The sequence below is a fragment of the Papilio machaon genome, chromosome 29 (assembly GCF_912999745.1).
Source record: "Papilio machaon chromosome 29, ilPapMach1.1, whole genome shotgun sequence".
In the NCBI taxonomy this organism is placed as follows: Eukaryota; Metazoa; Arthropoda; class Insecta; order Lepidoptera; family Papilionidae; genus Papilio; species Papilio machaon.
In genome coordinates this window covers 2,738,621-2,763,261 of record NC_060014.1, presented here as the reverse complement: position 1 = coordinate 2,763,261, position 24,641 = coordinate 2,738,621, and the positions used below count along the sequence as shown (strand labels likewise).

The window sequence follows — 24,641 nt, the reverse complement described above, 5'->3', positions numbered from 1 at the left end:
TGAATGGTGCAAAATTATTATTATTACAATTTGTTCCAAAAATAGTGATCATCATTATTTTTGAATCTTATGGGCTCTTTTAATTAAATTAAGTAGGTTTTCGACCCGTTTGTGTAAACACTGCTTTTAATTGGACCTTGCTAATCTCTGCCCTCGTATTTTAATGTACCAGCCTTCATCCTATTATCCATAAATATCGTATATAGAGGTCAGTGCTATTACCAGATTAGAAGGCTATCGAAATGTCTAGCTTATATTACCGAGCTCACCAAGTGAGTACTGTATTAAAGTAAGCACTTTTTAACTTCTACTTCTTACATTGAATTCGTTAAAAAGTGGCAACATTTATGGTTTGACATCCAAAGAGTATACGAGTTGTTTTGTGTTCATATAGCAACATTATTTATTTACAGTCGATGGTTGGTGTTTGACGGTTGCCGGAGCGTGATTTGATCGTAAAATAATATTTTACATTCATTAAAATTCTTAATTTATAATTTACCCTACTCTATCTAAATCTCAGGTAAATGTGACAAAATGTTACTAGTGCCGTTTAGGTTATTACACTATAAATGTACAGAGTGCTGTGAAATTAATTGAAACATGTGATTGAATGCTCACAAATGTTTGTTATCGTGTCTATATGAGTTTAGGACTTTAATTGGATTCGTAACAGTGGATAGATAATCGCAGTAAGTATTCAATTTGTTATAGTCGTAAAATTATCGGTTTTCAAATATAAATCACAGTTATCTGACTGAAGGCGTAAATGTTGAGAAAAATATTCAATCAACCATCTTATTGTTTGCTGCCGATTTCAATTAGTAATTCTCGTAATAGAACTTTAAAATCATTAATGCATAGTTATATGATTAAGAAGAAATATATAGTGTCTAAAGTTTTAAACTTGCACAATCTTTATAAGATATTTTAGTTGATATTAATGTACTATTGAATCAATCAGTTTATTCAACGTCCTTTAAAATGAAACTTTATTTAAAAATTGGAATGAAAGAAAAGCATATACAAAAGGATAATTTTTGAACCTACACTGACAATAAACTAGTAGGCTAACCATGGCTTTTCTATTACTTATGAATAGCTGGCCATGGGTATACTAAAACAAAATGTCATGTCACACATTATCTTTCTTAACTTATTAACAAGGGTAATTTTTTAATATAAGAATGTGGTAAATGAGCAAGCATCCTTCTCTTATCTAGCATAGTAACTACCCATAGGTATGACCAATAAATTGAAAGGTCCTACATTAGTGGACAGGGAATGAGACACATTGAAGATATTTCCTCTGGCCTAATCCTCTTCATGACAAGCCTTTAATTAGTTTTGTCACTGTAATGGGAAAGTTTCTCTGTACTTACATAAGTTAATTTGCAGGATATGGAGACATGCTGTTCACGGTTTACTGCAGCAGAAGGTGGTGCGAGACTGGCTGCAGTGGCTAGCAATAAGAATATAATCATCACTGAGCATTGCACGTTTGTAGCAACAAGGCTGCTACATGAAGATGCTTATAAAATAAGGGGGTAAGTAGATTCAATAGAAGATAGTATAATTTCACTCTCTTACAGTGATGGAAAACATTATAATGCAACCTACATACATCTAAGAAGAAACTCACAGATTTATTACTTTGAGCAATTGTTAGTGTGTCAGCTTGGTTGATAAAAGTTGTCTTTATAACCATTAAGTTAATTCAGATATTTTTTTAAAGGTAACATGATTAAAAAGGGATTGAGGACTGAAATTGTAATCATTATCAGCTCAATATAATTCCCTGAAAAGGTTCGGAGCCTACTATTAGATAGTGGTGACTAAGCATAGTCTACCACGCTGGAACAGTGCGAGTTGAAGTCACACATATTTTAAATTTCGTCACCATTATGTGCACACATGATGTTTTCCTTTACCTAAGAATATCCAATAAATATATACATGTAAATCGAAAATACATTGGAGGGATTCGAACCCAGGATCTGCAGATTACAATTCAAGTGCTTAATCCCATAGCCACCTACGTTCTGAGGACTGAAATGATGTAAGATAAATTTATCTGGAGGCTGTAAAACCTCGACCTACATAAAGTAACACTAGCTCAAAGGCCGGAAATGCATCTGCGGTTCTTCTGGCATTGCAGATTTCCATGGGTGACGATGAACACCTTGGTGTTCCCGCTGCTTGTTAGCCTCCTTAGCCTATAAAAAAATTAGTTGTGGAGATATGAATAGAGAGATAGTGTGTTAATTAAATAAATTCTAATTTCAGATTACTCAGTGAAGGTCGGCAACGTTCTATATTTCTAACTAGAGCGTCACGTATCGCCTATGTAGCATATGAACTAGGAATCCTAACAGATCTTGCGATAGCTAAGTCTGCTAATTATGAAGATGTGAACGACTGGAAGATGCACTTAGAGGAGAAAGAAGTAAGTTGTAATGCTAAAAATTTATATCAAAACTAGCTTTTACGCGCGACTCCGTCCGCGTGGAATAAAAAAAATGCACACAAGATAAAAAAGTTCCTATGTCCGTCTTCTAGTTCTAAGCTACCTCCCCATCAATTTTCAGCTAAATCAGTTCAACCGATCTTGAGTTATAAATAGTGTAACTAACACCACTTTCTTTTATATATATAAGACATAGATTAAAAATCTATATCTTATCTATATCTAAAATTGATGTGGAGGTAGCTTAGAACTAGGAGACGGACATAGGAACTTTTTTATCTTTTGTGCATTTTTTTTATTCCGCGCGGACGGAGTAAAAGCTAGTATTTATATAAAATAAAGTGAAGAAATTATTTTTACATGGTTATAATTATCCATTTGGCCAAGGACGGAGAAAGATGGAAAAGGATGGAGAAGGCTTTTACCCAATAAGGGGCCACATAACAAAGAAAACATGAAAACTAGTTTATATAATCTGTTTTATATTTATTGCATTGTTACATGAAAAATAAAGCTTCAATAAATAAAATAATTATTCATTGAGATATTTAATTGACCAGGCCCAGGCCCACCCGAGGCTGTAGCGCCTCAGATGATGTTGATGATAATCTTCCATTAATTATGTCTGTTGCTCAACGGGTGAAATACTACGACCATATAAAAGACAGATGTAAAGTGGAAGCAATTCAACATACAGTGTGATGAGAGTGTATGCTGGAGTACTAAACTTAGTCTTCTTTCCAGTAATATAGAAAAAATTTAGTAACATGAAAGGTGAAGTGGTTTTCATAGAGAGGGGAATATCCTTTTTCTGTGCATCCCCTCCTCTAATGTCTATAGGCAGCATTAGCTTAGGTTTTGTTAGGTTTGTTTTACTAACTTACAGTATGAAAAAAATTTGTAATCGTAATAATTTTTTTAATTTCCAGGTCATAGTATGTACATCAAGAATATTAAAGTGTATTCTAGAAGATGGCTACCTCAATATGCTTAATATAAATGTCTTAGTTATAGACAGCTGTCATTTGATATCAACTGATGATGATTTGAAATATGTAAGTACTAGCTGTTGCCTTCGAGTCCGTCTGGAAAAAAACTTAATAAGTAGTCTATGTGTTCTTCCAGACTATGTTCTACATCTGTGATAAATTTCATCAAAATCCGTTCAGCCATTCCGGAGATACTTGTAAACATCAATTCATTGGGGATTGTAGTCCTCTTCCCTTTCATCTACTTGGAAAAGGAAAGTAAATTTAGCAGGGGAAATACTCTCTTTCTATATGTGTCCTCTTCTGTCTAACATAACTAGTGGTCGCCCATTAGTTTATCATATCTTAAAGTTTTAATTTCTATTTATAAAAAAGCTTTAAGATAATCCTTAAAAAGGGATACAAAAGTTTTAGTTAAAAGTTAATATGTATAGATGGGAAGTGGTTTTGGTAGTAGTGGGGACGCATAAGAAGGGAAAATATCCTCTTTCTGTGGATCCCCTTCTCCGTCAGTTAAAGGTAGGCAACGTATCTGCATTTGCGGATGTCTATGGACAACGGTCGCCTCGATTTTTTTGCGAATTCAGGTGGCCGTTTGCTTTTTTGCCTCATTTTGATATATTAAAAAAAAAAGTATTTTTTTTAGGTAATGCGCCTATACAAGGAATGTACTGAAACAAATAGGCCTAGATTATTAGCTCTCACATACCCAATATTTACGTCCATAAATTATGATAACGCTGCAATTAGAGATGAAGAAATTAACAGAGAAAATAAGTCTGATTTAAAACAAATAGAAAATAATGAATCAATACATAATTTAGATAACACTGTTCTTGTAAATGAAATCATTGATATGAAAGATATTGAAGATGAAACAGATAAGAAAGGGATAGATACAATAACAGATAAAGATGGAAACAAAAGTAACGATTTTAAAGAATCTGACAGTTCTAAAGTCATAGATAAAAGTACAGATGAAATAGATAATTCTAATGAAAATACCATAGATGAAATAATTAAAAGTGAATTAAAAGATGAAAAGATTCCTATTTCTGATATAACTGAAAATGTATTAGAAATAGAAAGTTCTACAGATTTAACGGACAGAACAATAGCCTGTATGAATACAGATAAAAATCTTGAAAATATTATAAAAGATAAATTAATAAGCAAAGAGAAAGATAAAAAAGAAATAAGCTTAGGTGTTTATGAGAATTTAGATGATTTTGAAATGTACGAAAAATTGGGATGGAAAATTGAAGAATTGGAAAAAGATTTGAATTGTGAAATGGATTTAGCTGAAGATATTGATGGCGGGAAAAGGTGAGTGTATTTTATAATGTCGTTCTATTTTTAAATGCAGTTATTTGACACTAAACGGCTCCTATGTACATAGCTATAAGTCAAAAATTTATTTAAACAAAGAAAATGTACTTTAATGGCTTTGAAATGTTCTTATGTTAAGATGAACTATTCCAAATATAATGTTTTTTTTATGTCTAAAAGTTACAAACGAGCAAGCGGTCACCTGAGTCTGCTTAAATAGCGACCACTGTCCATAGACATCTGCAATTGCAGATGAGTTACCTACTTTTAATCGATAGAGGAGGGTACGGTGAGGGGGACGCACAAAAAGAGGATATATCTTCTTCCTATGCATCCTCCTCCGTTAAATCAACTCACCCTTCCTATCCTTTCCTTATGAAAAAAAGAGTGGAAAGGAAACGAGGACTAAAAGTAGGCCTAAATAATATCCAATGTCATTGTGCAAGCAAAAAGTTTCTTTACACCGGTTTAATTTATTACGATTGGTATTCTTCTCTTGAGTGTCATAGAGTATATAGATAATTGTTTTTTTTTTGTCTTTTTAATTAACAAATATATCTTTTCAGATTATCAACAACAGTATCGAAGCCAAAAGAAGTTATCATAGAATACTCTAAACAAATTTCAGTAGACAATCTTCCAGAAGTTTATAAAGATTTGGATTTATTTATGAGAAAGACTATACAAGACGGAATAGACTTTATAAATGAACATAGGTGAGTTAAAAATCCAGATATTACATTATATGTGTAACATTCCATGTCATAGATATATGGATAGGTTATGAGCCATGGTATTTTGTGTCTATTTGATTTTTGCCATTGTGACGCTGATGGTTACGGTTCTTAGTGTTAGGTGACAGGTATTACAATATAGTTAGTGTTAGGTGATTGGTAGTAAAATAATTTTGGTGTAGTTATACAGTTTAATAGTTTTAGATGAACATTTGTTTGGCTGGCTCTCTGAAATACCTCAACATAACACAAGCCTCTAGTACAAACTCCTTACAACTACAATCTGAATAGTGTGTCTACCGGAGGACTGCTTTTACTCCCCTTTTTCCATCATTTTCTTATAATGAAAGGATAGGAAGGGAAAATATTCTCTTACCGTGCCTCCCTTCCTCCATCGATTAGATAGATGTATAGACATATAGAAACACTAGCTGTCGCCCGCGACTCCGTCCGCGCACAGTTAAAAAAACTTAATAGGAAAATAGATGTTGTCCGATTCTCAGACTTACTAAATACGCATATAAAATTTGGTAAAAATCGGTTAAATTATGCTGTTAAAATGTAGCTTATATGAGACGTTCGTAGATTTACCATAGCAGCGCCATCTATTAATTACTTACTCAACCCAGTCGAAAGGTATCGACATCTGTTAGAATCATTTGGAGTTAACAGATAATTGTGACTGTCAAATAATAACAGACAAATAATTAGCAATAAATTAAAATTGCGACTGTAATTTGAGATTTAAACTATCCTATCTCTCAAGTTGGATCGAACTGCACATGGTGTGCGAATTTTATTATAATCGGTTAAGTGGTTTAGGAGTCCATTGAGGACAAACATTGAGACACGAGATTTATATATATTAAGATTTTTGTAATCAGAAAATATTTTAAATTTTCAGATATGACCCGTCCGAGATATACGGTGATGATTTGTATGAAGAATTTGTCAATATACCAGATCCAACTAAAGAACCTAAGGAGATATTTGCTCAATTTCTATACATATTGAATGAATTAGGTATGTTTTATATATACTTTTTGTTACTTAAAGCTTTTAAATAAGTTCCAAAATAATGGTAAATAAAGCATTATCTATTCTTCCTTGGGTACACATACCAGACAGAAGACAGAAATCCTATAAAAAAGAAAGACATAGCTATATATCCTAAGCTTGCATCAAATTTAAATCTTTACCATCTTTACAGGTCCATATGCAGCTGATAAAGCAGCATTTTCTTTACTCGCAAAACTTGAGAAATTAAAGATAAAAGTACCGTATGAAAGACATTTTCTATTACTTTGTATGTGTACAACAATACTTATAAAAATACGAGGATACGCAGACTACGTATTCTCAAAGTATACTTCTGATTGGGAAAAGATAAAGTTATTTTGTACACCAAAAGTTTTAAGATTAGCGGAGATATTAGAACAATTTAGACCACAGGAAAGTGAAAAGATTGATACAAATTCTGATAGTCCGACAAATGAAACTATTTGTACAATAAGTGAAACAAATTGTATATTAAATGAAACTGGTGACATAAGAAATGAAACTGACTGTAAAAATGAAATAAATACCACAACAAATGAAACTGATCATAAAATAAATGAAACAATTCGTAAAACAAATGATAATGATAATAAAAATGAAATGAACACATCAAAAACAAAGCAAATGTTGAATATTATAGAAAATTGTGATTTTACAACTCTCGGTAACAAAATAGAAGATCGAGTGAATACATATGAAGCTAATTTCAAAGAAATAGACGTATATAGTGTAAGTGATAAAAGTGATTCTAAAGTGTTTAAAGTGGAGGAATATAAAAGTGTTAGGGGTAGACAGAGGGTGAGAGGTCGACCGAGGGTGTTGAAGAATAATACAGTAAGAATACAACAGAATCAAAATCCGGATGCATTGTGTGGGATTATGTTCTTAAAGGAACCGTTGATGGCTAAAATCTTGTTTATGCTTATTGTGGTAAGTATTTACTAATATTAACTTTAAGTCTCATAAAATTATAACCTGTATGTTTCCCCTTCCCATCTTTTCCTTATAAGAAAAGGATGGACAAACATGGACTAAAATTAGACCTCCAGCATCAAATACATTAGACGAAACGCGGAATTGCTTCCACTTAAAGCTAGTATTCTGTATGGTATTTCACCGGGCGAGTAATAATACCAACAAATATTGTTGTTGCGGGATCTACTATTGTAAAACTTGGACTGTATTTGATTCTGTAAAAAGTTCCCTCCATTAAGTTTTACTGCCACACTCGAGTAAATTCAAAAATCATTATTAAGTAAATTGTACTATGTCCATGTTTTTACAGAATTTTTTTTTATCTTAGTTGAATAAAAAAAAATTAAAAGATTACTTAAGATCGTATCTTTCATTACTTTTTTCCCTTAATTTATAGTATTCCTAAATTAATTAAGAATGTCTTAACTCATGTGTGATTGTCTGGTGACGGCACCGACTAGTTTCGGACCAGTCGGGAGTCCATCTTTAGGGCGAGTGTTTATTTTGAGGACTGCGGTCGCGTCTCATCTCACACTGAGCCTTTCTTAATTAATTTATTATTATGTCTCACGAAAGTTCCTGTATATTTCAGGATATATCACGTTGTCGACCATCTCTTAGTTATATATGTGCTCAGTACTGTGCTGTAGAGGTTGCCGGAGAACTGCAAGAGTGTCAACGGCAAAGCAGAAAGCAAGAAGATGTACTAAAGAAGTAAGTATACTGCGACAATTTGGCACATTTAGAGGCACTATGATAGAGTAACACAGTTACAATACAAAATACTTTGTGGATTTTAGTCGTATAAGAAATTAAAAAAAGGAAGACATTTTTTTTTTCAATCACTAGTATGACTTATAGAAATTTTGACAGATGAAAAATGACAGCCATCTTGACGATACCGCCACTTACTTAGAGTTTTCAGTATTTCTCACCATTGCGGCTAGTTCTGTTACAAAAATATACTTAGGCAAAGAAAATCATGTGACAAGAGAGCTATGGTACGACCAGGATCTTGAGACATTGACTGATAATCTCTTGACAGATATCTTTATCCATCATAAGTAATTAAGATAATTTAAGTATCTTGTTTTCCAGGTTCCGTATGCATGAATGTAATCTTTTACTAGCCACCCCCACTTTGGAAGAAGGGATAGACTTACCCCGATGCAACCTTGTACTGCGCTGGGACGTTCCTCCTTCGTAAGTATATATCACTGCACATTTTATCAAATAATGACCTGTAACTTCTATTAATACTCAGACATGTTTGAAATGTGTTTCGTCATATTGAAAAAGAGTAGTTTGATGAAGATTGTGTTGCCATGTAAAGATTTCCTTGTTTAAACTATACCATTGATGCTCAAAGTGATACATTCGGACCCCCTGTGGTTCATTTTTTTTAAATATCTTAAGGTGGCAACAAACAAACGGTCACCTGAATCTGTCTAAATGGCGAAGCGACCGCTGCCTAGACATCAGCAATTGCAAATGCTTTGCCTACCTTTAATTGATAGAGGAGGAGACGCACAGAAAGAGGACCTCCTCTTTCTATGCATCCCCTCCTCTGTCAAATCCACCCTCATTGAACAACAGGGGGTTCATATGTCAATCAGTCTCCCTGATGTCAATGTGTTTGGGGTCCAAGGCAGATCCTGTAGGGTCGATGACAGGATATAGTAAAGGTTAAGAAGTTAAATAAATATAGGATCAGGGGGTCCAAACCAATAATATTTAGGGGGTCTGTGAGCAAATGTTTTTGACTCATTGGTCTTTATGTGACTTACAGGTATCGTTCGCACGCGCTGTGTCGAGGCAGGGCTAGGGCTCCGAAGTCGTCTCTCGCACTACTAGCGGAGGCCCCACAACACAGTGAGATGTTGTTGCACCATCTCGCTATATATAAAGAACTTGATGAAGTAAGTACATACAATGTTTTAATTTTAAATTAAAAGGCTATGTGTGTGTTTCTGAGACCAAAATGCCCATTTAAAATATAGTGCTGTTCTCTGTTTTGTCAAAGATAATGACAGGGATGATGATATGTTTTATACAGAGATTATGGTCTCGGAAACCAATCTTATATATATAAAAGAAAGTCGGTATTAGTTACACTATTTATAACTCAAGAACGGCTGAATTGATTTGACTAAAAATTGATGGGCAGGTAGCTTAGAACCAGGAAACGGACATAGGATAATTTTTACCCCGTTTTCTATTTTTTATTCCGCGCGGACGGAGTCGCGGGTAAAAGCTAGTAAATAAATAAATAACTGCTTTATTGTAACAATAACATACACAATTATGTGGAAGCCTTGGCTCCTGAACTAGGACAAAGCCCTGTGTTTCACAAGCCAATCCCTTCCCCCTATCATTAAATTGATTTTACATTTAGTGACAAAAGAAAAGAAAAAAAAATCATTTATGATTACCAAAAAAAAAGAAATAACTAACTTTTATTTTTTTACAATTCTATTTTTTTTGCATACATGTGTTTTAGATTGGTGTGGGTGTTTGCGTGTGTGTATTGTGTATGTTTGTTAGTGTGTGTGTGTGTGGGAATGTTAGTGTGTGAATGTATCCCTATGAATATGTCAGATGTGCGTATAACAATGATAGTGCTGTCTATAAAATTGCAGTCTGTGTATGTTTAAATCAAATAAAAGAAAAAAATTGCCTATACATTATGTATTTGCGTTATTTTTAACGAAAAAACTTTGTCTGTCTGTCTATCTGTCAGAATGAGATTGATGACTGTTTATGTACATATGTTACATGAATAAAATATTATTAATAAATTTCAGATAGTGACAAGGAAATGCGGTTGCGGTGTACAAGATGAACCTACCAGTGAAGAAGAAAGCTACGCTGATGATTTAACAGCTATTGTAAAAGCTTATACTCCAATGGAAAGTAAAATGACACAAATGAACACAGAAACAGTGATATCACCGAAGGATAAGAACGACGAAGGAAATAAAGAAATAAGACAATCTATTGAAGATAAAAAGGTGAATCTAGAGGAATCTAGAAATGAAAGAAGTAATAATACAGATAGTGATAAAGATATTGCAAAGAATGAAATTGAACTAGATAGAAATGAAACAGAAAGTGATAGAAATAATGAAATTAATATGAAAGAAGTTAGTACTACAGAAGTAAAACAGAATTTTGGAAATAAAATTAGTGTTAATTCTAATAATGATAAAAGTATAGATATAGATAGTGATTATAAAAATATTGCAGTGGATAGTGAAGTGAATGAAAGAACAATTAAAAAAAGTGACTCGGATAGTATAGCTAGTGTAGATTTGAGTACAGCAACAGCACTTATTAACAGGTGAGTTATATAAAAAAATTATTCAATCATGTCCGACAAGTAACCAAATAAAGTAACAAGTACAAGTAGTAAAGTAATGAGGTTGAATGTGGATGGATATAAAGGTAGAGGAAGACCAAAGAAAGTTTTTTTTTAGTATAATGTGGCAAACGAGCAAACGGCCACCCGGATTCGCCGCAATAGCGAGGCGACCGTTGCCCATAGACATCCGCAAATGCAGATGCGTTGCCTACCTTTAATTAACGGAGAAGAGGACGCACAGAAAGAGGATATTTCTCCATCCTATGCGTACCCTCTTCCATCAAATCCACTTCCCCTTCTTATCCTTTCTTAATAAGAAAAGAGTGGGAAGGGATAGAGGATTAAAATTAGGCCTTCGGTACCACACTAATCAGACTAAATGCGGAATTGCTTCCACTTGACGCCTGTCTTCTGTGTGGTCGTGGTATTTCACTGAGCGAGGCCAATTCGTGCACCCAACAAATATTGTTGTTGCGGGGTCAACCACTGTTGAAAGTATCGATAGATAGTGTGAAAAAGGATATACATAAGAAGGGGGTAAATTTAGAAATGACAGCTGATAGAGATGTATGGAGGAGTATATACTGTACCTACCCTACATAATAATAATAATAATAATTTTATTTCAAGCTACAAAATGTAGAGTAAAATGTACATAGAGATAAGGGCAGGTTGATGATGTGTCCGACAAGTAACCACTTTGAGTCAATGCAGCATTGGAATAAGATTTGGTATTCCAAAGTATTATAAATTAAAAATCAATGTTTGTGTATTAGATATATCTAAGCATTTATATAACTTACTACTGTTTAGATCAGTGATTGTCAAATTTGTTTTCTTTCACCGCCTCCTTTGAAAATCAATTATATTTCAGAGCGCCCCTAATTTTTATTCAGCACTAAAACTTAAAAACCACAATTTCATTACTTTAATTAATTTCAATGCCCCCAACTATTTAGGCCCCTAATCGCCCCCTCCTAGGTTTCAAACGCCCCCAAGGGGGCGTTATCGCCCACTTTGGGAAACACTGGTTTAGATGGATGGATGTTTGAAGATATCTCCAGAACTGTTCAATGTATCACAGATATAGAACATAGTGTGGAAGAACACATAGGCTAATAATTAAGTTTTTTTTTAATTCCGTGCACATGGAGTCCATATGTTATTTTAGTATGATAAATGATCGCACGGAGGAAATTTATCATAATAAATGGCTTTCAGAGAATGCTTTTTCAGAGAAATGTTTTCGATTAAGTATCTATCTGTGCGTCTGATATTTTACAGTATACTATTATATTGTTTTAATTTTTGTCATATTTTTGCTATGTATAATTTGAGCCTTTCTTAATATAATTTTACTTTAATAAGAGAGAAACCTGTCCAGTTTCAACGGTCGACTTCTATAAGAGAGTAACTCGGGTTTTAAATCCAGTTTCCTGTTTATAAGGAGAGACCCATTCTCTATAGAAAAACCTTTGTGAGTGAGAAAATATCGCTCATAAAGGTCCTTGAAGTCTATCTTATCCACGTTTAACTGTACTCTTTATTACATTTTCAGATATTGTGGTAAGTTACCATCAGATACATTCACTCGTCTCGCCCCACAATGGTGGATGGAGGAGGTATCGCTGCCAGATAGTGAGGGAAATATGAAGAAAGCATATATCTGCACTCTTCGGTTACCTCTCAACTGTCCTGTCAAGTATAATATTGTGGTAAGTATCTATGTACAGTCGAACCTGGATAAGCGAGAAACTCTGGTTAGATAGAAACCTCTATGAGCGAGAAAAATATTGTGATCCCTTTGACTTGTCTGTTAAAATTATGTGAATGAATGAACGTGAAATTTTATACAGTTCTAATTAATACACAGAAGTTCGTAACAGTATGATTATAAATGTGAATGTTTAAATGGATGGATGGATGTTTGTTTGAAGATATCTCCGGAACGACTCAACAGATCTTGATGAAATTTGACACAGATGATAGTCTGGAAGAACACATACTTATTAAGTTTTCTTTTAATTCCGCATAGACCGAGTCGCGGGCGACAGCTAGTTTGTACTAAATGAGATTAAATGATGGATGGAAGTTATGGAATAAAATATGTATGGATTGTGTATTAGTAACTAGCTGTCGCCCGCGACTCCGTCCGCGCGGAATAAAAAATAGAAAACGGGGTAAAAATTATCCTATGTCCGTTTCCTGGTTCTAAGCTACCTGCCCACCAATTTTCAGTCAAATCGATTCAGCCGTTCTTGAGTTATAAATGGTGTAACTAACACGACTTTCTTTTATATATATAGATGACTTCAGAAATGACATACTATGAAAGATGTTTGACACATTACATAATGAGAAAGGAAAAAATGTTTTTATTTTTTCTGTATGTTTTTTATAGGGTCATCCGATGCCAACGCGAGTGTTAGCCAGACGAATGGTGGCATTACAGGCTTGTAGGATATTACACAAGAGCGGAGAACTTGATAATCAATTGATGCCTATCGGTGAGTATAACTTTATAAAGGTCCATAAACACTGACCGGAATTGGAGACTAGCAGATTTTTATCTATATACATTTTTTTTTGTTATAAAGTGACAAACGATTTGAATTCGCCTAAAGGGCGAAGTGACCTCTACCCATAGATATCCACAATTGCAGATGCATTGAATCATCATCAAAACCCTCAAGTCCTCTTGCCTTCCTCAATCTTTTCTTGTAAGAAAAGGGGTGGGAAGGGAAGAGGACTAAAATTAAGCCTTTGGCACGCATAAATAAAATTTGGAGTGTTTGTATGTAATACAGAGAATAAAACATCATATTTTATACATATGATGTATTTGTGTAGCTAATAACGAAAAACCTATTTTTTATTTTTATCAGTCTGTCTGTATGTTCGTAATGTCATGTTTGTTACAAGTAATCTCCGGAATGTATGGACAGATTTTGACAGAACTTTGATTGGAAGGTAGCTGATGTATGTGATTATGTTATAGGTTACTTTTTTATACTTGCACTAACAGATTATACGATTGAAATAAGGTTTGATTTTACTTTTTACCTTTTAACATATGCTTTTGGTAAGAAATGAAGTGCAAAGTAAAATTAAACCTTATTTCAAAAGGGTAAAGTTCAATTTTGTGTACACTCCTTTAAGACTGAATGGACTTCCAAACTAGTTTAAACAAGTTATACACCGAAAATGATAAAACGGTTTGAATTTGCTATTGAATGTATGATAATTGTTGTAATACAAGTTTCAAAACAGTGGAAATTCATCAGAAACTGTGTAATTTTCTAGGTAAAGAAAACTTCAAGGCGGTAGAACTTGAAGGTACAGGGAACGGCAATGGTAATGGAATAGAACCTATAGACCCCAATGACTCAGCGCGACCTGGAACTACGAAACGACGTCAGTATTATTATAAACGGGTATGTGAGTTTGATTTATATTAGCTGTCGCCCGTGACTTCGATCGAGTGAAATAATTTCCAGATTATGTTCTACATCTGTGACAAATTTCGTCAAGATCTATTGAGTTGTTCCGGAGATATCTTCTAACAAACATACATCTAAATATTCACATCTATATATTAGGTCCTTACATATGAAATTGGCGTTTTGTATGGGAGGAACAAAAAGTCGAATATTTTTTAATATAATATATTTAATTAATCAAAGTATGAACCATTATTTTCTATGCACTTTTGCCATCTCATAGGTAGTTCATTGATCCCTTTACTAAAAAAACCAGTCGGACGGGAATCAATAAAATCTTTGAAGGCGATTTGGACTGCCCCATCGGAGTTGAATTTTTTCCCTTGCAAGAAGTTTTCCAAATTTCGAAAAAAATGGTAATCTGTTGGAGCAAGGTCCGGGGAGTACGGAGTGTAGAAATAATACGATTTGAGTAAAATATTAAAACGGTTTATTGTTAACAAAAGTAATTATACATGACAGACACACGCGTTATAAAAGGTAAGAGGAGGTGACGTCACGACGGTGTTGCTAGTAATAAAGATGGGCGTTGTTTAAATTCTTCCAACATCCTCTCTTACACATAAGCCCATCTTGGATGCACAGAGAACCAGTTTTGAGTGCGTCGTGGCTTTCGTTAGGACATCTGCGACCATCATGTCCGTCTGAACGTAGCGAACGTCGATGACCCCTCCAAGCACCTTGTCACGAACAAAATGATGCCTCACATCAATGTGCTTCGTCCTGGAATGATAACCATCAGAACCTGAAAGTTTAATAGAACTCTGGTTATCACTGTAAATAACCATGGCTTCATTCTTCAAGTGTGGCCAAAAACTCTCTTGAAATTGCTTTAGCCATAAGGCTTCTTGTACGCATGACGACAACGACATATACTCTGCCTCAGTCGTAGACAGTGCAACTGTGGGCTGCCGCTTCGAGTTCCAGCTGATTGTTCCTCCCTGAAACAGAAATGTGTAGCCAGTGCAGGAACGTCGATCATCCCCTGAACTCGCCCAGTCTGAGTCGCAATAACCATGAGTCATTGTTTCTGCTGGTGTTTGCTTATAAGTCAGTCTATAATCTTGAGTCCCCTTCAAGTAGCGCATGACCCGTTTCAGGGCAAGCCAATGCTGCATTTCAGGCTTGCTATTGTATTTGCTTAACATATTAATAACAAAGCTAATGTCTGGCCTTGTTACTTGTGAAACATACAATAAACATCCAATTATCTCTTGATAAGGAATATCAGTTAATATTTTAACTTCCTCAGAATTTTCTTTCTCATAAAACTTTGTATTTACATCCATTGGAGACTTGACTGTCTTACAATCTGACATACCATATTTCTGTAATACTTCCATTATATATTTTCTCTGGTCTAAGTATATTATTCCATTCTTTCTGTCTCGTTCTATATGTATTCCAATGCAGTAACATAAGTCTCCAATATCTTTCATTTTAAACTTTTTATGCAATTCTGCTTTTACATGAATTTTCATATTTTGATTGTTTGTAAATATTAATATATCATCTACATAAATAGCCATAAAGATCATGTTTCTATCATCCTCAATTTTGTAGTATATACAGGGATCTAATTTAGTCTGTGATAAACCCATCTCTTTCAGTGTGGAATCAAGCTTCTTATTCCACTGCCTGCTCGCTTGTTTTAGTCCATACAAAGATTTCTTGAGTCTACATACTTTGTCACTACTCTCATATAGAGGTGGCTGCTTCATATAAATTTCCTCTTCTATGTCGCCTTGCAGAAAAGCTGATACCGCATCCATTTGACATATATCTAAATCATATTTTACCGCCAAAGCGAACAAGTATCTTAGAGATACAAGTCTAACAACTGGTGAAAAACTTTCAGTGTAGTCGATTCCAGGCCTTTGAGAACATCCTTTAATTACAAGACGTGCCTTATACTTTACTGTTTCTCCATTTTCATTTTCTTTACCTTGTAAACCCACTTGCATGGTATAGCATGTTTATTAGCTGGTAGAGTAGTCAATTCCCAAGTATTGTTTTCAAGTAAGGATTTATACTCTTCATCCATTGCTTCTTTCCATTGCCTTGCATTTGGACCTGATAATGCTTCTTCAATAGTAACTGGATCTGAAACTTCCATAAGACACATGAAAGTATTGCCTTTCATGTTTTTTCTCTGATGTGACCTCAATGTAATTCTACTTTGTGCATATTCATTATGGGAATCATCATAATCATCTGTATCAGGATAATAAGTCTCATCAGTTTGTCTATTCAACATACTACTGTCAAATGAATTCTCATTACTCGAGGATGTCAATGGCTCATTCTGAGAGCTTTCATTGATAGTTGTTTCTTCAGTTTGATTCTGTGAGTCTAAAGAATCAACTTGTGTACTACTTAGAGGAAGTGTAATTAGCTGTGGCTCTGATACAGTTTCCGGAGACATATTTTTCAAAACATTAAAATTTTCAATAAATATCACATCTCTACTAATTACAATCTTTTTACTGATTTTATCATAGAGCCTGTATCCCTTTGTATTCTCACAGTATCCCACAAAAATTAGTTCACGTGATTTGCTATCCCACTTATGTCGGTTTTGCTTAGGAACATGTACCATGGCCTTTGAGCCAAATATCTTTAAATGAGAAATGTGTGGTTTCTTACCAGTCCATTTTTCATATGGTGTTGTTTCAGCTAGCACACGTGATGGGGATCTGTTTGTGACATATGCGGCAGTTGCGACTGCCTCTGCCCAGAATGATTTTTGCAGTTTTGCTTCAAACAACATGCACTTCGCTCGTTCTACCAGCGTTCGGTTCATCCTCTCTGCTACACCATTTTGTTCAGGCGTATATGGAGTGCTGGTCTGATGTTTGATTCCAGAAGCTGCCAGAAAATCAGAAAAATCTTTATTACAGTACTCTTTACCATTGTCACTTCTTAAAATTTTTATTTTCCTCTCTAGCTCATTTTCTACTTCATCTTTAAATTTCTTAAACACTGATGTAATATCCAATTTGTTCTTTAGAAAATAAACATATACTTTACGAGAGTAATCATCTATGAAAGTTATGAAGTATTTCCCTCCACCTACAGATGGAGTCTCCATCGGACCACACAGATCAGTATGAATAATGTCAAGTAAAGCATTTGCTCTAGAACCAGAACTTGGAAATGGTAATCGAGTTTGTTTCGCTTCGCAACAGGGTATGCAAACAGTGTTTACTTCTTTACCAAAAATAGAAACACCTTCAGTACATAAAGGTAACCTTTTCACATCAGCCATATTTAAGTGCCCCATCCTTTTATGCCATGTAATTAAATCTGTCGCAGTACATGCATTTCCATTTACAACATTAAGTTTGTACATATTGTCTATTAGCCTCGCTGTTGCTACTAAATTCTTATTGCCATTGTAAATGTTACAGCCAGTATTTGTGAATTCAACATTACAGCCACTCTTTGTTAATTGACTGACAGATAATAGGTTTGTACTTAATTTAGGAATAAACAGAACATTTCTCACCTGTATTTGATGTTCATCTTTGTTTAATTTAGTTTGAATATTTACTTTACCCATACTCTGCACAGGGATCGCTTCACTGTTTGCCACCATTATTCTGTGAATCGGAGGTGACTGTTCATCATACATCCAGTCTGAGCGTCTTGTCATGTGCATTGTTGCTCCAGAGTCAATATACCAGTCATCCTGGTTTAGTGTACTGTAAGCTGAAAAAACTGCTGCAAAGGTGGTTTGATTTCTTTTCTGTACGTGTACTGTACACTGATTTTTTATATGTCCATATTTATTGCAGTTATAGCAACGAGGGCCCTTGCCTTTTGGCTTTTTATTGTTGTAAGAGGTATTCTTGTGCTTAGTGAAAAATACAGTAGTTTCGGACACTTTCACTTCCTGCAAAAGTTTTGTTTTTATAAAATCTGATGTTATTTTAATACCGGAACTTTCCAGACCCATGATCATTGGTTTATAATTATCTGATAAACCTGCCAGCATGAGTGTTCCCAACCATTCATCATTAACTTCGAAATCAATGTTCCGTAACTTATGCGCTGTACTCATGATTTTATTCACATATTCTTCGATACTTCCACAGTTGTCCAATGAAGTATTGATCAAATCCTTAAGTAATCCGACTTTTCTCGAAAGCCCAGAGTCTTCGAACGCATTCTGTAGATTTTTCCAGACTTCTTTTGCTGTTTTTGCATTTTCGATATGAACATAGTTCATAGGTTCAACCAACAAAATTATCTTCGACTTTGCTTTGATATCTTTCTTCAAATCGACATCGGTACCAGGTTCAATACATTCCCACAATTCTTCCAATTGTAAATAGGACATAACTGCAAATTTCCATGTTGAATAATTCTCTCGGCCTGCCAATTTCTCAATTTGTAGGTTGTGCGTGGCCATCTTAATCGTGCGAGACCGGCAAAATACAATAGATTATATTAGATATACACTTCTTTTGCTTATTTCCACAATAAATATTTATTTTTACTCAAAAAAGTATACGGTTCTGGGCCCATAACCTGTAGAAATAATACGATTTGAGTAAAATATTAAAACGGTTTATTGTTAACAAAAGTAATTATACATGACAGACACACGCGTTATAAAAGGTAAGAGGAGGTGACGTCACGACGGTGTTGCTAGTAATAAAGATGGGCGTTGTTTAAATTCTTCCAACACGGAGGATGTCTTAGACTTTCCAATTGAAGCTCTTCCAATTTAGTAGCCGTCTGTTGCGCAGTGTGTGGTCTAGCGTTGTCGTGAAGCAGCAGTGGCGTGGAGCGATTGACCAGCCTAGGTTGTTTAGCCGCTAGCTTTTCCATCATGGTTTGCAATTGCTGACAATAGACATCAGCCGTAATAGTCTGACCAGATTTGAGAAAACTGTAATGAACAATACCGGCACTAGTCCACCAAACGTTTACAAGTAACTTTTTTGGGGTTAATTTTCGCTTGGGGCAGGATTTGGCTGGCTGGCCAGGATCCAACCATTGCGCTGAGCGCTTCCGATTATCGTAAAGAACCCATTTTTCATCACAGGTAATGATTCGGTTTAAAATACCTTCATTATTGTGCCGGTTTAGTAATGTAACGCAACAGTCGACGCACGTTTGCCGGTTTGCTTCAGTCAATTCGTGAGGTACCCACCTTTCAAGCTTTTTAATCTTCCCAATTTGCTTCAAGTGAATTAAAACAGTTTTATCACTATCATCGCAGCCTGCAGCTAACTCGGACGTGGTTTGCGATGGATCCGCTTCCACAATAGCCTTCAACTCTTCATTATCAACTTCAGTCTCAGGTCGTCCACGGGGCTTGTTCTGCAGATCGAAATTTCCAGAACGAAAACGTTGGAACCAAAAACGAACTGTGTTTTCTTTCGCAACACGACCGCCATACACATCATTCACCCTTCGAGTCGTTTCCGCAGCACTAGTGCCACGGCGGAACTCGTACTCGTAAATAATGCGATATTTTAAGTTTTCCATTTTGTAAAATGAGTGACGCAAACAGAAAAAAACAGAAGAAAAAAAACAAATGAATGACGGTCATCGAACCACAAATACATGAGTCTATAGCTGTACAAATTTGAATTTGGAATTCCTTACCAAAGAGGACAAATTCGTGATTAAAGTGGCCAGTACGAAAAACGCCAATTTCATATGTAAGGACCTAATATATAAAAGAAAGTCGTGTTAGTTACACTATTTATAACTCAAGATCGGTCGAACTGATTTAGTTGAAAATTGACGAGGAGGTAGTTTAGAACTAGGAGACGGACATAGGAACTTTTTATCTTGTGCGATTTTTTTTATTCCTCGCGGACGGAGTCGCGGGTATAAGCTAGTTTATAGTATTAGTAAGATATCTAATTCCAAAGATCTCTTTTTGTGCATCTCCTCCTTTGTCGATTGAGGGTAGACAACGCATCTGCAATTGCGAATGTCGCCATTCGGCGAATTCATGAGGCCGCTGGCTCGTTTGCCATCTTGTAATATATATATGAAATCAACCCGCACTTGGCTGTGGTTGACTATGACCTAGTCACCCTCAAATTAGGGAAGGCTCTCTCGGAGCCCCTCAGTGGGGACATATAGTGTTCTGATGATAGTCTTACTTAAGACAGTGCTTGTTTGTGAACTAAGGCTTAGGATTTAAGATAGAAGTAAGGCTCGCGCCCACAGTAGGTACATATATGTCCATATGACATATAATTTGTTGCAGACAGCGTGCGCCTTCACTGATTGTCAACCTGTTGTTGATGCAACAGATGAGGAAATTGAATCTGGTGAATATGACGCATCCAAGAGACATTTTAAACCAGGTAAGTGTTGACTAATATAACATTTTCAGTTGTAGACATCAACAACAACATAAGTTGCAGGAATTGTCCTCTCTCAGTGAAATAGCACGACCTTACAGAAGACACGCCTCAACTACACTCTCATCTCTGTCTCACACAGGACTTGTTTTACTTCTCTTTCTCTTCCCCATCTCTTTTATTATAGGAGGAGGAGATGCATAGGAAGGTTAAATATTCTCTTTTTGTACGTCTCCTCGTTCGTAGATTGAGTGTAGGCAACATATCTGCAATTGCTAATGTCTATGAGCAGCAGTCGCTTCGCCATTTCGGCGAATTCATGTGGCCGTTTGTTCGTTTGCCACCTTCTCATATAAAAAAATTGTCACTTTAGTCTTTGCCCACCCCTCCAGTTTTATACACTTAAATATATATTTACATCGAAACTGAAACTAGAATTTATGATTTTATTACGACTGAAAATAACTACTACCAAAACACCCAAATATCCTCTGTTCTCTTTGGCATTCATTATATATTAGTTGGCGACCGCGGCTTCTTCCGCTTAGTATTTGAAAAAAAAAACTTAGTAATAGGCTGTGTGTTCTTCTAGAATATTTTCTACATCTTTGACAAATTTCATCTAGATTCGTTTAGCTAGATAGATTTGTAGGCGAAAGTAAAATAACATCCATCCATCCATCCAAACATTCGCATTTATAATATTAGTAAGACATCCATAACTAATATAGCGCCTGATTATCATCAACAATATCATATTTCATTATAAAATAAATTAAAATATAACTCATTAATTTTTTTTTCATCAATCAGGTGAAAAAAGAAACACCCTGTACGCTATAGACTCTCGGCTGTGGTGTGCGTTACCGGAGCGCTACAACACGCGCGGGAGACGTCTGCACGCGCCGCAACACGCGAGACAAGCTATAGGCATACTGATGGCAAGACATAGAGCTGACAAGTTAGTATACTGTCGCTACTGTTACAACATCCTGTATATAATGTTTTATGTCAGGAGAAGATGTACAAGCCCTGTCCGTAGACCTTTTATGGAAAAATGAAAGGACATTCTTACAACTAGGGTCCTATGTTAAGTTAAAATAAATGTGTTAACACATCTACAATGATTGTAATTCGACACACCCTGTATAATTAAACTCTGATAATTCTGGTTCGTCGATATACTGATTATGTAGCACAAATCTAATTTGAACGAAAGAAATAACAATATTGATACAGCTGTATAAAGTTTGTTAAGTACAAGTATATGAACTTTGAACATCCTGTATACAGTTTGTTAAGTACAAGTATATGAACTTTGAACATCCTGTATACAGTTTGTTAAGTACAAGTATATGAACTTTGAACATCCTGTATACAGTTTGTTAAGTACAAGTATATGAACTTTGAACATCCTGTATACAGTTTGTTAAGTATAAGGATACAAACTTTGAACACCCTCTATAGGGTTTGTTAAGTATCATATTATTAAGTATTAAATTGCAAACTTAACAATATCTAAATATTGCAATAAAACAGCAATAATTTGAATGTACAAAGTTGAATTTAATTTGTGAAATTTCAAATTTGAACTTTATTAACTATTTCCATTAGGTTACAAATTCCAGCATTCCCTGTGTACACCAGATCTGGTGAAGTTCGTGTATCTGTGGAATTGGCTGAAGATGCGGACGTAAGATTGTCACCGAGAAGAGCTCGTCTGGTTAGAAGGTATTTTTCCACTGTTGAAAAACTTGTATCACAACAATATTACCATCCTTGTCTTTAAAAAAAAACCAGATGATATAGTTGGTTGAAGTTTTGAAAGAATGATTTTTTTATATTACAATGTGGCAAACGAGCAAGTGGTCACATGAATTCGCCAAAATAGCGAAGTGATCGTTGCCCATAGACGACGAAGGAGGAGACGCACAAAAAGAGAATATTTAACCTTCCTATGCATCTCCTCCTCCTATAATAAAAGAGAAGTAAAACAAGTCCTGTGTGAGACAGAGATGAGAGTGTAGTTGAGGCGTGTCTTCTGTAAGGTCGTGATATTTCACTGAGAGAGGACAATTCCTGCAACTTATGTTGTTGATGACGTCTAACAAAGTTAACGATGACGTCACACTCACTGATGTGATTACATGTGAAGTTGAAGTTACAAAGTATGAAGTAGAAGTTTGTAATTTAATTCCAGATTCATGCGTTTCGTATTTTCCGATGTACTGAGGGTCCGAAGACGTGGTATGAAATTACAAAGTGAAGGATCTACGCATAATAATTATTATATTGTGCCTACGATTAAAAGTAAGTTTTGTCTTTGTCCGCGCGGAATTAAAAATAAACTTAATAAGTAGCTTATGTGTTCTTCCAGACTATGTTCTACAACTGTGACAAATTTCATCAAACAAACAAACATACATTTATCCATCCAACCATCTATCCATCTACATATTCGCATTTATAATATTAGTAAGATAAATCATATAAACACGACTCTATGACACTCAGGGGAAGGAAACTAAGAGAATGACACCTCACTCGTCAAAATCTGTTCAGTCGTTTCGGCTACAGGATGTTACAAAGAAATTTACATAACATACATACAAACTTACATACATAAAAAACTTAAGTAGGCGAGAAAATCATAATCGCTTTTTTTCACTTTTTTTTAGCTATAAATGAAGATGGAACCTCAAAAGTAGACATAGATTGGTCATTCCTAGAACTAATATTTAAACATACGGAAGAAAAGAGAAATCTAGAAGTGGAAAAACCAATTTTCTTCCAACAAGAAGAAGATGAAGTGATTGAAGAGAAGAAAGTTGAAAATAACGGGAAAGGTAAAGACGAAAAGGTAAAGAAGATGGATAATCCATTGCTAAAAGAAGGGGAAACATTTACTTTTGATCCAGAGAAATATAAAGAAGCTGTTGTTACACCTTGGTATAGAAATCAAGATCAACCTCAGGTAATTTATTTTATTTAATTAAGGTATTAAAATATAAAACAATTGCCTAGTTCTTAGATTAATTAATTAAATGTGGCCGTCAATAGATTTAAGATCTTTTTTTTTAATTTGATTAAAAAAAAACTAGTATAAAATCGACTCATTCAATGAATAGTTTTTCATCTCTTAAGTGATGTCATAAGATATGGAACTCTTTTCGTCTTCATTAATGATTTAATAAGACATGTTACTCTTTTCGTCAAGAGATCCGATAAAGGTGTTACTCTTTTCGTCTTCTTAAGAGATCTCATAAGAGACGTTACTCTTTTCATCATCTCAAGAGAGACATAACTTAAGAGATATAATTCTTTACCTTTTTCTTATTAGATCTCATTGGAGATATAACTCTTTTCACCGGATGTGTAGATGGACATTGACTTTACAGTTCTTCCTCGTGGCGGAGATATGTTGGAACCTGACGCCCGACTCTGCGTTCCCCTCAGCCACGCACACCACCTTCAGGGACTACTACAGCACCAAGTACGGCGTCACCCTCACGCAGCCCAACCAGCCGCTGCTGGATGTAGACCACACCAGCGCCAGGCTCAACCTGCTCACACCCAGGTGAGTGTTACTGGCGGGAAGGGTAGGGGACATATACGGACAAGAGTACGTTACATGTCGGAAAGGATAGTCGACTGGACGGGTAACAGATGGCATACTTGTATGTGAAGGGTTATGCGAAGGAAGGGTAGGGGACATACGGATAAGAGTACGTTACATGTCGGAAAGGATAGTCGACTGGACGGGTAACAGATGGCATACTTGTATGTGAAGGGTTATGCGAAGGAAGGGTAGGGGATACATACGGACAAGAGTACGTTACGTGTCGGAGAGGATAGTCGACTGGAAGGGTAACAGATGACTACTTGTATGTGAAGG

The 24,641-nt window shown here is 35.2% G+C and overlaps 1 protein-coding gene across 1 annotated transcript in view; it reads left to right on the top strand.

The window, feature by feature from the left end:
• Positions 1-428: 428 nt before the first annotated feature.
• LOC106717066 (endoribonuclease Dicer) overlaps positions 429-24,641 on the top strand; it is a 42,581-nt gene continuing 18,368 nt past the window's right edge. The window contains exons 1-23 of the mRNA XM_045685215.1: positions 429-692; positions 1,399-1,547; positions 2,287-2,446; positions 3,397-3,522; positions 4,103-4,782; positions 5,352-5,501; positions 6,424-6,542; positions 6,730-7,121; positions 7,164-7,508; positions 8,146-8,267; positions 8,652-8,756; positions 9,343-9,472; positions 10,358-10,746; positions 10,780-10,893; positions 12,473-12,629; positions 13,316-13,421; positions 14,218-14,348; positions 20,650-20,749; positions 21,560-21,707; positions 22,361-22,477; positions 22,947-23,056; positions 23,425-23,720; positions 24,145-24,323. Coding sequence (XP_045541171.1) covers positions 1,402-1,547; positions 2,287-2,446; positions 3,397-3,522; positions 4,103-4,782; positions 5,352-5,501; positions 6,424-6,542; positions 6,730-7,121; positions 7,164-7,508; positions 8,146-8,267; positions 8,652-8,756; positions 9,343-9,472; positions 10,358-10,746; positions 10,780-10,893; positions 12,473-12,629; positions 13,316-13,421; positions 14,218-14,348; positions 20,650-20,749; positions 21,560-21,707; positions 22,361-22,477; positions 22,947-23,056; positions 23,425-23,720; positions 24,145-24,323 — 4,322 coding nt within the window. The 5' untranslated portion in view covers positions 429-692; positions 1,399-1,401. The remainder of the gene's footprint in view (positions 693-1,398; positions 1,548-2,286; positions 2,447-3,396; positions 3,523-4,102; positions 4,783-5,351; positions 5,502-6,423; positions 6,543-6,729; positions 7,122-7,163; positions 7,509-8,145; positions 8,268-8,651; positions 8,757-9,342; positions 9,473-10,357; positions 10,747-10,779; positions 10,894-12,472; positions 12,630-13,315; positions 13,422-14,217; positions 14,349-20,649; positions 20,750-21,559; positions 21,708-22,360; positions 22,478-22,946; positions 23,057-23,424; positions 23,721-24,144; positions 24,324-24,641) is intronic.